This window comes from Falco peregrinus, chromosome 8 (genome assembly GCF_023634155.1).
Source record: "Falco peregrinus isolate bFalPer1 chromosome 8, bFalPer1.pri, whole genome shotgun sequence".
NCBI classification, from domain to species: domain Eukaryota; kingdom Metazoa; phylum Chordata; class Aves; order Falconiformes; family Falconidae; genus Falco; species Falco peregrinus.
Genome location: NC_073728.1, coordinates 14,244,199 through 14,258,522, shown reverse-complemented (window position 1 = coordinate 14,258,522; position 14,324 = coordinate 14,244,199). Strand labels below are relative to the sequence as shown.

Sequence of the window (14,324 nt, the reverse complement as noted above, 5' to 3'; positions counted from 1 at the left end):
CATACTCTTGGGGGGGGGCGGGGGAAGGCACAGCCCTATCCTTGGAAATGTTTGTAGAAGTTAAAGCTCACTCTGCTACTTAAAGGAGGGAGGCAAGTCTCTAGAGGTGTTTCCTATAAATGTGTACTTCGAAATTCCTCCCACCTCAACTAGATAACAAGTTTTTCCTTCAAATATAATTAACTGTACAGCGTTTCATTAAACCATTTCTTTCAAAACCAACCACCCCGATGAAAAGAGAAGAAACCCAACATTCTGCCATCCAGACTGCATCCTTTACCTCTAGGATGAGTGCTTCTGGTGATCACAGCGAGCTCTTGCCTTGCCCTTCTGTATGCCCACCGCATTCTTTAGCTGCAAGGTCACTTTTAAGAAGGTGATTAGCCTTCCTTGTTTGGTACAGGATGAATGATGCTCTCATGCCTGTCTAGACTGAAACTTGATGGAATGCAGTTACCTCTGCATCTCCTATCCCCACACCTCACAGAAGTGAAGCAAGCCCCGGTGTTATCAATTAAGCACTGGAACTAACAGCTATAGGTAATTACCACAAAGGAATTTACTATCAGATTCCACTGAATAGGTCATCCTCATTTGTTAGTATGTATTTCAGCTAAAAGCAGTAACTGTTTGTCTGTGGCATTCCTAGATTATTTCAAACTATTTAGTTGCAATTATGTTGATAGCACATGTCGGTAACATAAAAGTAAATTAATTACAAGCTTATTCTAACCAGCCTAAAAATAATAATAAAACCAAGGGTGGAGAAGGGTGGGCAAATCTAGGAAAAGAATCAAGACACAAATACCTTGTCCTATAATAACACTGGTAAACACCCAGCCAGGATGTCTACTTTTATCCGGAGAAGCAAGGATATTGCAATAGGCTTACTCCTCAGTGCTTCCTGACAGTTTCACTAAAATGCCTGATCTCCAAAATCTACGTAAAGTTCAAAGAACTAACTGTAAATTTGTACAAATCAATAAAGTATTCAGAATATGGCAATGCTAAAAAGGCTGCTGGGATTACACTAGCATCTTGCATAATAAGCATTTGACAACAGAATGTAACTATACTGAACTTCATTGTCCCAAAGTGATTTTGGTTTTAAGTTAATAGCATGAACACAAAAGCATGCAAAAAAAAGCAACGTTGAAGAGGTCTGTAACTGGCATCACTTCAGCACAGAAAGGGAAAAGTGACTTATTTAAATTTCCATTTTAATACAGAACAGTCACATACATTTTCATTTTCTCCTTGGTAATCAGATGCAGAAGACAAGTCAGCCAATACAGTAAGAAGTTCAGTATTTAGAAATACCTTAACTTCAGTTAGAAGCCTGGCTAAAAAGCCATTGATGTGTTCTGGTTGGTTTTTATTTTGCATTGTATCTGTGAACATATTGCAGGAAGACTGGAAGTGATATATAACAGCATCATTACATGTACGTCAAATCCTGGTGTCTGAAAACTATGAATTTAACTACATTTTAAGATTTGAAATTGGCAGAAAAGATACCATATGCATCATGAAACCTGTCACCAGAGAGAAGCTGTATCTCTTCTTGTTAGTAGTAAAGCAACATTAAAACGTAAGTACTATCTCTAAAACTCAGTAGCCAGTCATTCACTTAAATTAAGCATTACCTAAGACACTGCACTGATTTTCACAAATATTTAACAATTTTATGGACGATTAATCCTAACCAAATGCAAAAAGTAAAGTCATGAAAAGGATTGAGATTCTATGAAAATTCATATTTCAGTTAGTACAACTGTGGATTATTCAGGTTCTTTGTATAAAAATATGCTCAGTAAAGTTTTGCATTGCTTGCCACATAAAAACATTTTTTAGAAGTTAAAATTTTAGTTTTCATCTGTTTCTTTACATGCTCAGCAGTTCAAACAGAAACTTTTTGCTACTACTTTGATGGGCAATAGCTACACACAGTGCAGTTCAGACACAATTCTTCGGGACATATTCTGGATTTAGTGGCAATGCCAGATGCTTTCTCACTCAGCTAGTGCAAGCCTCTTTCTGTAACAGGACATACAAAAGGAGTAAGAGTGTAACACATACTGCCCTGTGTGCTGCAAACAATTCACCATTCTTCCCAACTGGTCCCCCAATTTTTAATGAGAATCTTAATTAACTGCGGAGCTTTTTGACTTTTCCGCCTATCTTCTTCCCTCGTTACTGGATCACCAACTCTGTTCACAGTGTTAAAAGCCCATTCTTTATTCCTCTGCATGCCTTATTATGTCCCCAGCTCAGCTCTTTTGTTACTAACCCCTCTCCCACCCTTCCAAAACCAGTCCAAAAAATCAAGTTGTTGCCCATGATATCACTTTGACAATATCTGCCTCCTTTTGGAGACCTTCACTTGCTTCAAGATGAAGGTCTTTGTTTTGATGACTGCTTCAAAGTACCTGACATCTGAATAGTTGCTTTCACATTTAACTCTTCCATTCCTCAGCAGGACCCAATTCAGCATCTCTCTTACTGCATTCCCTCTTAAACACCTCCACATTTCCTCTGTGAACTCGCTTCTGCTCAGAATATGCTTACCAGTCTCATATATTATGACACTACTTATTATTCAAGTGTCTTAGGACCCCACTGCCTTTTTTTTTTCCCCTCCCCTGCACACAGGAAAGGGAGAAGAAAGTATTCTTGCACTTTCAAGGTGAAACCATTAAGTTATCATATTATTACCGTATCACTAGTCTTCCTCGGTTCACACATCTTCTCCCCATTTTTTTAATTAAATTACTACTTTGTGTCATATTTGGACTGCGTACTCTTGTGCCCAAAGGCCATATCTTTTATTTTAAGTAGCATTATATAGTCTGCATACAGATTAGTAAAATAATCATTAGGGGTTTGTTTTGCACACAAATATTCTATTCCACTACTTCTTAAAATAAGGGAAGCTAAATTTGCTGACAGCTTCGTTAATGGTACTACTTCTCTAACAGGAAACAATAAAAGCAAAGAAAGTCTCTCTGTTTGCCATTTAAAGTATTTCTAAGTTTGCACTGAAAAATTCAGGAAAAAAATATTTACTAGATTTTAAATTCTTAGCTGAAACTGTTAAAACAACTGGGATCAAATAATTGCATTCTGCTGTAACAGCATTAACTACTACTGACTAAATTTAACTAAAATTTAATTAGGCCAGATTCATCTCAGTATAACTAAAAGAGAAATTATTTAACAGGTTCTGATAGAATCTGGATGTAATTAGCAAGTGGAAAGTTTACCAGTCACACAAAACAAGCTGTTTATAAGAACTTCTTGGAAATAAAGATCATCAAGCAAACAGCTAATTTGCTAATATTAAAATACTAGGTTTTAGCAGTGAGGCAGATTGGTATGCTTGAATTTTGGTAACATACTTAATACATAAAGATATAGACACATACAGAGACAGACACACACATATATATATATGTATTAGAAATCATCTTCACTGTACCTGTGCAATACGCACTACAATCAGGGATTTGTGTATGTTCTACCTAAAAACAGTTTACAGAGAAATCCAAATAATGCTGCAGTGGGCATGAGAAATGATTTACTGTACTGTTTCCACATCTTTTTTTTCACTCATTTAGATTCACTGAGTCATTCATCCCAGCCTGCAAAGCAGAGTAAGAATAGCACAGAAGGCTGGAACAAGTTCTTCCACTCCTCAGCAGAGTCCTAGTGGAACCAGCAGCAAGCCCTGCGAGAGGGAGCGTGCGCCCTGACCCAGCGCTGGCAGAGCCCAGGCCAGGAGGGCTATTTCAGTCCTGGCAGCTGCTCCCGCTGCAGCTCCCTGGCCTGCCCATTACAGCTAGAAATAAAGGAAAAGAACTTTAAACATGCAAACATATGAAACCAACACCGTGGTGGCATCCAGACAAACACCATTAGAGGGTTCCTTTTATCCTTCTCTGATTGCAGCTGAAATTATTTTAATACAGAAATATTGTTCTTGGGCGAAGTGCCTGCTTTGCATATATATGGCGATGCCACGGTCTAACTAAAAACATCAGTGCTACAATCTTAAGTTTTCTTCAGCTTACTATATTGGCCTTTCACATCATTCATATATCAGGCAGCTAATTATAATGAAATTTTATATTTAAGAACCAGTAACCATAAAAAACTTTAATCTTCAACTAAGAAGGACCCCTGTCTGCAAATATAGAAAAATAATTTCTAGAGTTTGGGTTTTCAACAAGTAATAGGACTGGCAAAGTTCACAGCATACAGCACACATCTACAGCGTATAGTATGTCTGCATCAAGACTTTTGCAACTTACAAAGTATCAGGACACAAACCACCCCAACAGAATTAGCTTTACTGACCTCTCTCTGAAGGACAGCACCAGAAGGAAGGATTAATTTTCAAGTAGGTTCAGCAACAAACTAACTACAACAGAACCACTCCATCATTAACAAAAGACCAACAAAAGCAAACATTTTTTAGCAGTGGACAACTAAACATAGCCCTGTAAGATCATTTAATAAAATCATTACTACAGAAAACAGCTTGAACGTTAACAACCCATTTTTTTCCCCCAATATATGTTTTCTCAAGTCTAACGAATTTCAGAATAGCAAAGAACTGTGGATTAGCTCAAATTCTTGGAAAACCTAAATAAGGTTCTGTAATACGGATGGTCTAGGAGTTTTGTTTCAATTACCTGTACCCAAGCTGCTTTGGTTGCAGAAATAAAACATTTTATTTCTAACAGAAACTAAACTAAACTCAGTAAGTCTGATAAGGCAAAAAAGCGAGAGCCATAGAGCATGTTTAGTCAGTCATTCTTCTCAATGAACTACATTAAAGCTTCTCACACCAGGTGAACATGACCTTCGTGACTTACGCAGAGGGAAATTACTTCACGCCAAGAATGATAAGCTTGAGATGACCCTGCCAACACCCAATACTTTGATATTAATTAAGTGCTGCATTCTCTAATGTATAAATTAAGGAGCCCAATTAACATATGTGACCTACGATCACACTTCCAGTCATCTTACTCAAAAAAAAAAAAAAACCCAAACCCAAAACAAACAAACAACCTCTTACCCGTATTTTCTCACACCCATCCCGCTTACAACTCAAAATAGAAAAAGTACATATAGTAGAACAAGGAGCATAAATGTAGTATCACCTTTTGGCTAAACGTTAACAGTAAGAGCTGCTGTGCACCACTAGCATTACTTAGCCTACATGCCAGTACCAGTACAGCAGCTGAGAGGTTCACTATACCACGAGCTGTGTCATTGTCCGCTACTTCCTCCAACCCAGAAAGTGACAGTACATACCTTTCCATTACTCTTGCTTAACACAAATAATAAAACTTTACCGGTTCAAGAAAGTATAATACGTTACAAAAACATTCAAAGGGACCACAGGAAAAGCGTAAGTTACTGAGCCATTGAAAAAACATCATAAGGAAATTTAATGTGTGGGATATCTGAACTAAAGATAAGTGTATACACAGGATAGTTGATTAAATCCAGTCTTGAAAGTGCGAAAACCAATGCATACCATGAACTGCAAGTTACTCATACACACTGTGAAGTCATAGATGGATGACAACCATTCAGTAAAGTGATTTGGGCATTGTTCTGGAAGCTCAGTTTAACAAACTGCCTACTGCATTGTCTCAGAAACATAAGTTGTTCCACACGAAGCGGACTAATCGCCTATAAACATGCCTTTTCTCCCACGCTTCTTACCCAACTTCCACCCCTCCCACAAAAGGGTTCCCCGGTTCTCCCCCAGATCTCCTATGGCAGGCTTGAGTGAACAGAAGACAAAATACACTGTTGCTTAGTCCAGAACGGTGTTTGCACCAACATGCTTGCCAGCATCCCTGCACTGACTGGGCAGCCAGTTTTAAGCAAAGATAACTACCTGGGCTGAGTTCTGCTCTGCTTTCTTTCCCCTTGGGAAACCTCTACCTTGGAATTGTCTCCTATTCAGCTCCTAATTTTCAGGAAAACAGCAGCAAATTAATCTCTTGAGACTTTCAGCATCTTTCACACATGGCTGAAATTGGCCAGCAGATCCAGAAGTTAATGGTAGAGATGGAAGGGTTTGCAAATGGCAATGACACTCTTCTGTGTCCACATTGCCTATTTTCCCCTCCTTCTCTCACAGAAATCAGAAACAAAAGAGAAAACACCAAGTACCCAGACATGCAGAAGCTAGACAACTTTAGAGTTCAAAACAAAAAATGCAAACCCAAGAAGGAAATTGACAAAACCGACACACCCCAATGACTTGAAATAAAATACCATCACCACCCAAAACCCCTGTGGTTTCCAAACCTACAAGACTGAGGGAAAAGGAGAGGACTAAAGGCATCATCTAAATTACTAGGTCTCCCTTTCATTCTTACAAGAGAGAAACAGAAACGTTCAAAACTGTTTCCTACAACTACACTTTTTTTCGCTCCCTCAGCGCAAAAACTTCATTCCACCACACAACTGCAGGCACTCACTCTCCAAACAAGTCTGACAAATGTTAAGACACCATCTCCATCTGGTTGTCTAATACACCTTGGTTCTCAACCCAATGCAATCCAGATTGAATCCTTCACCCTTCCAAAGGTCTCCTGCCCTGCTAGCCTTCCCTCTTCCTGGTCACACACCTAGACTGACCTCTCCTATCAGATGCAATTAACAGACCCCTAAAGTCAGAAATCAAAATTTTGGGAAGAGCATAAGGTTGCAAAAATGTTTTTTAAAACTGCAAAAGTTTCATTTTAAAACATTAATAGTCATCTCAAGCTTCCCATTGCAAATTACTGTAGCAAAGTCTGAGACACTAGGCTTCAACATATGAACTTACCACCCTGGCAACTGTGTGCTTCACACTGTATGTTCAGATGGATTGCCACATATTAATTAAGGCATATCTTAAACAATCTTGCATTAGAATAGAAAGAGGAAAAAACCTACTACTATTGCATTATGAAAAAACATCATAATTAAGCACTGTAACAGGACAGACTACCTAGACAGGCTGTGAAATCCCTCTTCGCTGGAGATTTTAGACATGTTAGACAAACACTGTTATCTGTACTCATGCAGCCAGACAATGAAGGAAACAGAAGAGAAGCCACTTCCAGCCTTACACTTCTGTGAACCTATGTTTCAAAGAAAAAAAAAAAAAAGAAAAAGAAAAAAATACAGAAAAAAAACCCCACAGAAAATCAGTTTAAGTACTGAAATGTTGGTGTTTTGGAGAACGTATCTTCTATTTCACTTATTTTTAAATTCAAATTCAAGCAGTGAGCAGTTCCACTAAGTCTACAAGCTTAATACTTAAAACTGCTTGTAAGCTATGCAGATTCCTGTCCTATCCAACATAAAGCATCACCAAGCCTGTTTCATTCAGGGCATAAACATTTTGTTCCAAATGAAACTTTACACACTGCTTACACACAGCCCTGGCTGGGAAAGTTAGATTCTGCTCAGAAAATGACAGCACACGTTCAAGGCACAGCCAGACTGAGTCCAAGCACAATATAGCTCCTGTGCTTTTACAGCTACACTATTTCTTTACACAACTAGACAGTTAATGAAGCCCTAGTCTGACATACAGGCTGCACTTGTACGTGTGGTTATCCATCAAGCATACCAGTTGTGTCCCTCAGTCTGTTTCCATCCACTAAGCTAGTATTTCTGAGAGAGCTCCCAAGTCAAACAGAAAAATAAATTTAATTTTTAGGTTACATCTGAAAGAGTCATAAACAATAGGTATAGCTCTAGTAAAGAAGTAGAAATTGGCTTGCAGATATGTTTAAAAAAACTTGTTTAATGTGCAAGATACACAGAGTAACTAATTCAAACCACTGAATTAGAAGAGTTGAATAGCCAAAGGAGGCTTTTCCCCGTGTCACACAATTCATACTTCAAACAAATTACGTTGAAACGCTGAAGTAACTCTAACTGGCAAGACAGAATTGGATAAAGATGCTTCAGTTCACTCACTTTAATGAATAATTAAGATTATAATTTTTTAAAAAATACTTCAATCTCTATCCAACTCCACACCGAAAATTTTGCAACAGTGCTGAACCACACAGACATAGACCTATGGAAAGATTCCCAAAGATAAAAGGATATTCTCTTTGCTCAAATTTTCACTTCATACTTTCCGCAAATCATTTACATATTAGACAATGGAATGCTGTCTATCCTGGATATGTATAAAGAAGGAAAAGTGGTTTAATATTGCATATCACAGAAGGCAAACAAGTGAAACGAGGAAAGATTGTATCTTTAATATCAGGTCCATATGAACACCCAAACAAAATTCTTTAGCAATATTGGGGAACAGCCCAAAGGTGTATGAACCACCTCTGCAGGCACAACCCTCACGATTAACGCATCCAAATCCTCTAAAATATAAGGGTGTATAAACCTGTCTCACAGTTCTAAACACAAGATTTGAAGTGTGGTATATCAAGTCATATAAGAAATAAAGAACAAAGTGGCGCAAACCATTTTTTTCCAATATAGCTTTTTAAACCCCTCAAATTTTTACTAAGACTAGTATTACTAAAATGCCCTTACTGTAGCATTCCTTTTTACAAGGACTAGTATGTGATTTAAATACAGAGTTACCAGATACCTGTTCAGATATGAATTTTACCAGAGGAAGCCATTAATATTTTCCCCCTAATAATCAGCAAGTAATTCTGAATCCAGGGCTAGCTCTCTATTGTATCTTCAGCCACAAAGGTGAAGGCAGAACCACCTTCTTTCCTCATTCATACTCCAGATTATGAGTGAAACTGTCATCTACAGCCCCACTGTAAAGATTTTTTTTGGAGCTCTCCCCAAGGAGGTCCAGATACTCTCCACCAGACAGAAACTAACAAACCTGTCTGATCCCTCTGATGTCGCAATTTTGCATTTATAAACAATTCTATACACTGCTGAGAAATAGTATCCATTCACTAATCAGAAGTAAGAATTAACAGAGGTTTGCAAAGCTACAAAAGCAGCATTTTCACTCTGATGGGAGCGTACAGTTCATACTTTGGGGGAGGGGAAGACAAAAAAGAGTGTTAGCTCTTTCATGAACATAAAAGGGCAGAATTACACATTAGTAGTAGCTTCCCCATGTATAGACATTTTTTTTCTGAAATGCAGCCTAAACTTAAAATCAACCATTAGTTACTTTAACTAAAGCTTAAATCATCCGTGTAATTACTTGTACAGAGGATTATGACCAAGGTTTTTTAAAATGTGGATTGTTAAAATTTCACAATTAAGAAATAAATCACAATGGGAAAACAGGTTCCTATTCACAAAACAAGCAAACAAGCATCCTTAATAACTTTTAGCAAGGCAAAACCAGAACTGAAATACTGGGAATGCTGTTGCCAGGTCAGGATTGAGGTGAACTGGCAAAGCCGTGCGAACGACATTGCACGGCACCTGCCCAGCCCTTGGCCTGGTTCAAATCCATACTCACTCTTTTAGTAACCCTTCTCCCTCGTGAGGGCACAGAAATTACCAACTCAGTGAAGTTTTCAAAGAGGGAAAAAAAGCCTACGCTTTTTAAAAATTGTATTTGAAAAAAAAAAAAGCAGCTAAGATGCTGGGTATTCTTGATTCATACATGATTTAATACCAATATTTTTGACCTTCATAAGTCCCTTCTTCTAGGGGGAAAAAAAAAAGAAAAAAGAAAAAGAAAAAAGAAAAACACTCCTCTACCACAGAAAGACACTGCGGACGTCAATCTAAAATAATGGCAGTCAAAGGTCAGGATGATATAGGCAACATCAATCTTTTAATTTAAATATCTTCCTGAAAGAAATCTCTTAAAAAGCAGAAATGAGAAAATCAGGGACTATCCAGTCAGAGCGATGAAGAAACTGCCTCAACATGCATAATTTACAGGATTTTCCTAATAATGACACCAAATATACTCAACTTTAACAAATAATTCAATTTTAAGACCTCAGTGAAATGTAATATGGAAACTACCATCAGCTTGTTGGGTCATCTTAGCAAGATACAGCAATTTTCTTACAAGGATTAATTTACGGACTATACACATCAGATTACAAAATAACACTAAAAAAAGCAAGCACTGCAAACTGGATCCCAATTAGCAAAAGACACCAAAGTGCTAGGAGTCTTCCAAAACCGCTGGAAAACGCATACTGCAAAAAGAATTGGTATTAGTGCCTAACAAAGCTGGGTAAACACTCCGAAGGCTCCAACATGCTATTCTGTCACCATGACAGAAAACCAAAGGATGCCAGACCAATACACATCTCTCTTCCAGTATCAGGGACAACCATCCTACATACCTGACACTGAGCGCCCGAGCAAAATTAAAAATAGGTCTAGAGCATCCAAAAAATAGGAATGAGGATGCCCTTAGCATATATGCTTCCAACTTCTTGTTAAAAAAAAAGAAAACAAAACACAAAAAACTCTCCAAGATCTTTCAACATTCCCAACAGCGTTTCTTTTTACCGTTCTATTATCACAAGTGACAACAGAAACAGCTAAATTTTTGCTTCGGATCCTTCCTCCATGAAAAAAAACCAAACAACCCCAGGTTACAATAAGCGTGTTATAAAACTGCAGCACATGTTTAAGGCCCCTAAAAGCACCGATGCTGATAAAATTAAAAATGGCTGTGCCCAAAGATCCCACAGCAAGACAGGCACAGCTCTGCTGGCGATTAAAATATATATTAAAAATTCCTGCATTACCTTACAAAGGGCGAGGCATGCAAAACAAAAAGATTATATATTTTTCCAAAACTGAAAGTTAGGAGACAAGAGATGCAGATCTAGGCAAAGCATGCGTCTTGAATGCAGGTCATTTACACAATAAAGCCGATTTTGTTCTCCGAGACACTTAACGTATCGGGATTTCAAAACTTTATGGGGCTTCGCCGCCGAAATCGATGCCCAGCACTTTTGAAGGAGACACCGATGTGCCCAAATCCCCGCGGACCCCACCCCCCTTCCCTCTGCCAAAATGGCTAGTTCGCTACACCCGCTGGCTACTTACCAGCCGCAGTGCTGAGCAGCAGGGTGGCACTGGAGAGCAGGAGCACCAGCACAAGGTGCTGCAGTGAGGCAGGCATACCTGGGGGAGCCAAGGTTCCAGGCAGGAGGAGGAAAAAAAAAAAAAAAAAAAAGCAAAAAAAATGGGGAGGGAGGGGGGCCCGACGAGAGGAATTTCCTCCTCCTTGCGCGCAGCCTTCCTCAACTCTCTGGCTTTACGATCCCGTCTGGAAGGGCAAATGGCAGACGAGAGGAGCCGTCTTCGCTCTTACTCCATTACACCCGCCCGCCGTCATGTCTCGGGGCTCGGCACCGCTCCGTGGCCGCCGGGGAAGCGCCTGCTCCTGCCTCCCGGCCCCGAGGCATCTCCCCCCGCCGGGCGGCGGCGGCGGCGGCGGCGCGCTCCCCACCGGGCTGGGGCTGGGAACCGGGCACCGGGCTTATTTCCCACGCAGCTCCACCGCGCCGAGGGACCGGCCCGGCCGAGCAGCGAACATGTCCAGCCGCGCACCCGCGCCCAGGCACCGGCAGAGCCGCGGCAGGGGGAACCGGCACCGCTACGGGCTGACGGCACCGCCGCGTCCCATCCCGTTACAGGTCTCCGCGCTCCCGCCGCCCCTCCTCACTGCCTCACGCTCCCGGGAAGGCGGCGGCGACCGCCTCAGTCGCTCCGCGGCCAGGCGCGACCCTCCCCCGCTCTCACGGCGAGGACTGGGGCCGCATCTCGGCCCATCCGTGTCCCCCCGCCGGGCGGGCTCCGGCGCGCGCCCCCCGCCCCCCACCGCAGCGGCGACACCGCCCCCGGCCACCCCGACAAAGGTGGGGCCCAGAGCGCGGGGCGGCGGGTGGCTCCTCCCCGGCGGCACCCGGCTGCTCGCCGCGGCCGAGAAGGCCCTTCCCCGCGGCGGGGGAAGGCGCTCCCCCTACGCCGCCTCCCCCGCCCCCCGAGCTCCCACAACGCCGGGCAGCCCCCGGCCCCGCGCGGCCTCCTCCCGCGGGCCCTCGCTCGCCGCCGGGCAACGGCTCAGCCCCTCCGCGCTGCCAGCGCCTTCCCCCCGCGCCGGGCTCGCCGGCGAGGGGCAGCTCCGAGCCGCTCCGCCTCCTTCCCTTGCCGGCCGCCGGCTGCGGGCGGGAGCCGAGGGCCGGAGATCCTCCTCCTCCTCCTCCTCCTCCCCTACTCCTCCTCCCCCGCCGCGGCTCGCGCCCCCGCCGGCCCGCCCCAGCAGCACCAACGGCTCCGCCGGCTCCAGACACAAAGCGGGGTCGCTCCAACCGCCAGCCCTGGCACCCGACCCGCCGGCCAGGCCACGCCCCCCGCCCCTCACTGGCGGGGCCGGCCGCCGCCCCGCCCCTGCCCGCCGCGCCCCTGACCATAGAGGTGGGCCTCCAGGCAGGTAGAGAAGGGCCCTGCTCGGGCAGGAGGCGGGGCGGTGCCCGGCGGGCGGGCGGGCGCGCGCGGGGGCAGCTGCCCCGCCATGTTGTGGGAGGGGGCGGCGGGCCGGGGCTGGGCCGTGCCAGGGGCGGGTGGGCCGCGGGCAGCGCCGATGGGGCAGAGGCCGCCGTGGCGAGCGGGAGAGCTGGAGGCGAGGGGGCTGTATGGGATAGGCCCGGGCCTCGCCCCGCCTGCCGCGGGGGAAGGCTCCGCCAGACCTTCCCGGGAGGGCCGCGGGGGGCTGCCCCCGGGGGACCCTCAGGGAGCTAGGCAGCCCGGGAACCTGAGCTCAAGAATCGCAAAAGCGAGTTTAAAAACAACAACAACAAAAATCTTTTGCAGGCCCTGAGATTGCATCAGCCTTGAACGCCACGGACTTTGTCTCAAAAACCCCGAAGCTTCTGCCTCGTCCCCTGCTTCAAGGCCCTGTTGTCGCAGGCCCTGTTGAGCTCTGCCGCAGCACTGGCAATACTACCTACCTCTCCCTCCCTCTACCTCTCCCGGCAAGTCCACCCATCTCATACGGCTTCAGCCACCAGACTCTCACAAGCAAAAGCACTATCTGCCTCTTAAATTGAAGAGATTTTTATGATTTCAAAACAAAAGATAAAGTCAACTGGCTGAGCTGTTCATATGCTTTAACCTTTGCTATATTGCATAGGACAAGAGAGATAATTGAGGCCAGCAGTTGATGGGAGAACTGGACTGGAATGTAGTATCTGATGTTGTGGCCCGGCAAGGCTCTTTCAAACAAGTTTTACTGGGCGTAGTGTAGAAAAGGGTTCTTAAAAACATTCTGCACACAGAGGGCACCTTCATATCTGGGCTTCTCCACAGGGTCAATTATGGGAAATTGCTTCCCTGTGCCTAACTTCTTACGCCAGGTTCAAGAATGGGGTACAAGGAATACAAATTCAAAAATCCAATTCCACCCCTCAAAATAGTAAATGCTACTAAATAAAAAAGTGTAGTTGCAAATCAGAGTTGGAATTTTAATGATAATAAAAGGCTTCTTTGCATAACTCCATTCTTCTTCACAAGCCCTAACAGGTGAAGTAGATGTACTCTAGTTCTTGCATCATCAGGAGAATTATTAAATAAATTGTAATAGGATTTTTATCATTGTGATGCTTTCGCCACAGACACACTTTGAGATTCCTAGGGTCAAGCAGGGTTTATGTGGCTGATGGTTATAAAAATGTTTTAAAAGTTTGTTACGATATATATACTTCCAGTCTATGCAGATCTGACATGGATATTGGAGAGAGACAATAAAATACGAATCCTAGATTGTGATTTGTATTGCCACTTTCCAGAACTGCAACCACATGTTAACCACAGTATCCTTCCTGTTATTTGTGGAATGTGAACTGTCAAGAAGAAATAACATTTAGAAGAGGAGAAAAAAAAAAAAAAAAAAAAAAAAAAAAAGAAGAGAAACCCCAACAACAAACAGAATAGTTTTACCTCCAAGGGAGAGGACCAACACTTGAGTATTTTCTTTGGGCCCAAAATCCAGTGTTCTGGTTCAGCAAAGACATCAAACTATGCAACATATGTTCTGTCCAGCTGTACTACCAATAAAAGAAGTGAGATCTACTTTGTTCACAGAAAACAAGAACCTAACTGTGTGGGTTACACAGTACTTTCACTGTTTAGATGCTAAAAGAAAATTACTGTAATTATATGACATGAATCAAAACCTGCTCAACCTGAAGTAAATGACAGAAGTCTCACTTGTTTTAATGGATCTAGTTTTGGCTCATTAATTAATACCGGGAGTTCTTCTCCACAAGAAATTGTACAAAAAACAGATATTCTGCTTTAAAATGCATGTCTTT

General features: G+C 42.9%; 2 protein-coding genes across 6 annotated transcripts in view; one reads left to right on the top strand and one right to left on the bottom strand.

Moving 5' to 3' along the window:
• Positions 1–11,188, bottom strand: part of BMPR2 (bone morphogenetic protein receptor type 2) — a 109,617-nt gene extending 98,429 nt beyond the window's left edge. For all 4 annotated transcript variants that reach the window (XM_013298808.3, XM_055811802.1, XM_027786147.2 and 1 more), the window contains exon 1: positions 11,056–11,188. In XM_013298808.3, the coding sequence (XP_013154262.3) occupies positions 11,056–11,131 (76 nt within the window). In that variant the 5' untranslated portion in view covers positions 11,132–11,188. The remainder of the gene's footprint in view (positions 1–11,055) is intronic.
• A 157-nt stretch (positions 11,189–11,345) lies between these two features.
• Positions 11,346–13,596, top strand: LOC129784985 (nascent polypeptide-associated complex subunit alpha, muscle-specific form-like). 2 transcript variants are annotated; one of them, XM_055811803.1, is made up of 2 exons: positions 11,346–12,429; positions 12,826–13,596. In XM_055811803.1, the coding sequence occupies exons 1-2, from the start codon at positions 11,346–11,348 to the stop codon at positions 13,059–13,061; spliced, it is 1,320 nt and encodes a 439-aa protein (XP_055667778.1). In that variant the 3' UTR covers positions 13,062–13,596. The 2 variants fall into 2 exon arrangements, with proteins under 2 accessions (XP_055667778.1, XP_055667779.1); XM_055811804.1 differs by having other exon boundaries at positions 11,346–12,445.
• The last annotated feature ends 728 nt before the right edge of the window (positions 13,597–14,324 follow it).

Excerpts from the sequence above, each read along its gene's own strand:
- LOC129784985 (XM_055811803.1), top strand. The coding sequence starts at position 11,346 with ATGTCTCGGGGCTCGGCACCGCTCCGTGGCCGCCGGGGAAGCGCCTGC. Across the intron at positions 12,430-12,825 it reads CCGCGCCCCTGACCATAGAG|GCCCTGAGATTGCATCAGCC; the intron begins GTGGGCCTCCAG and ends AATCTTTTGCAG.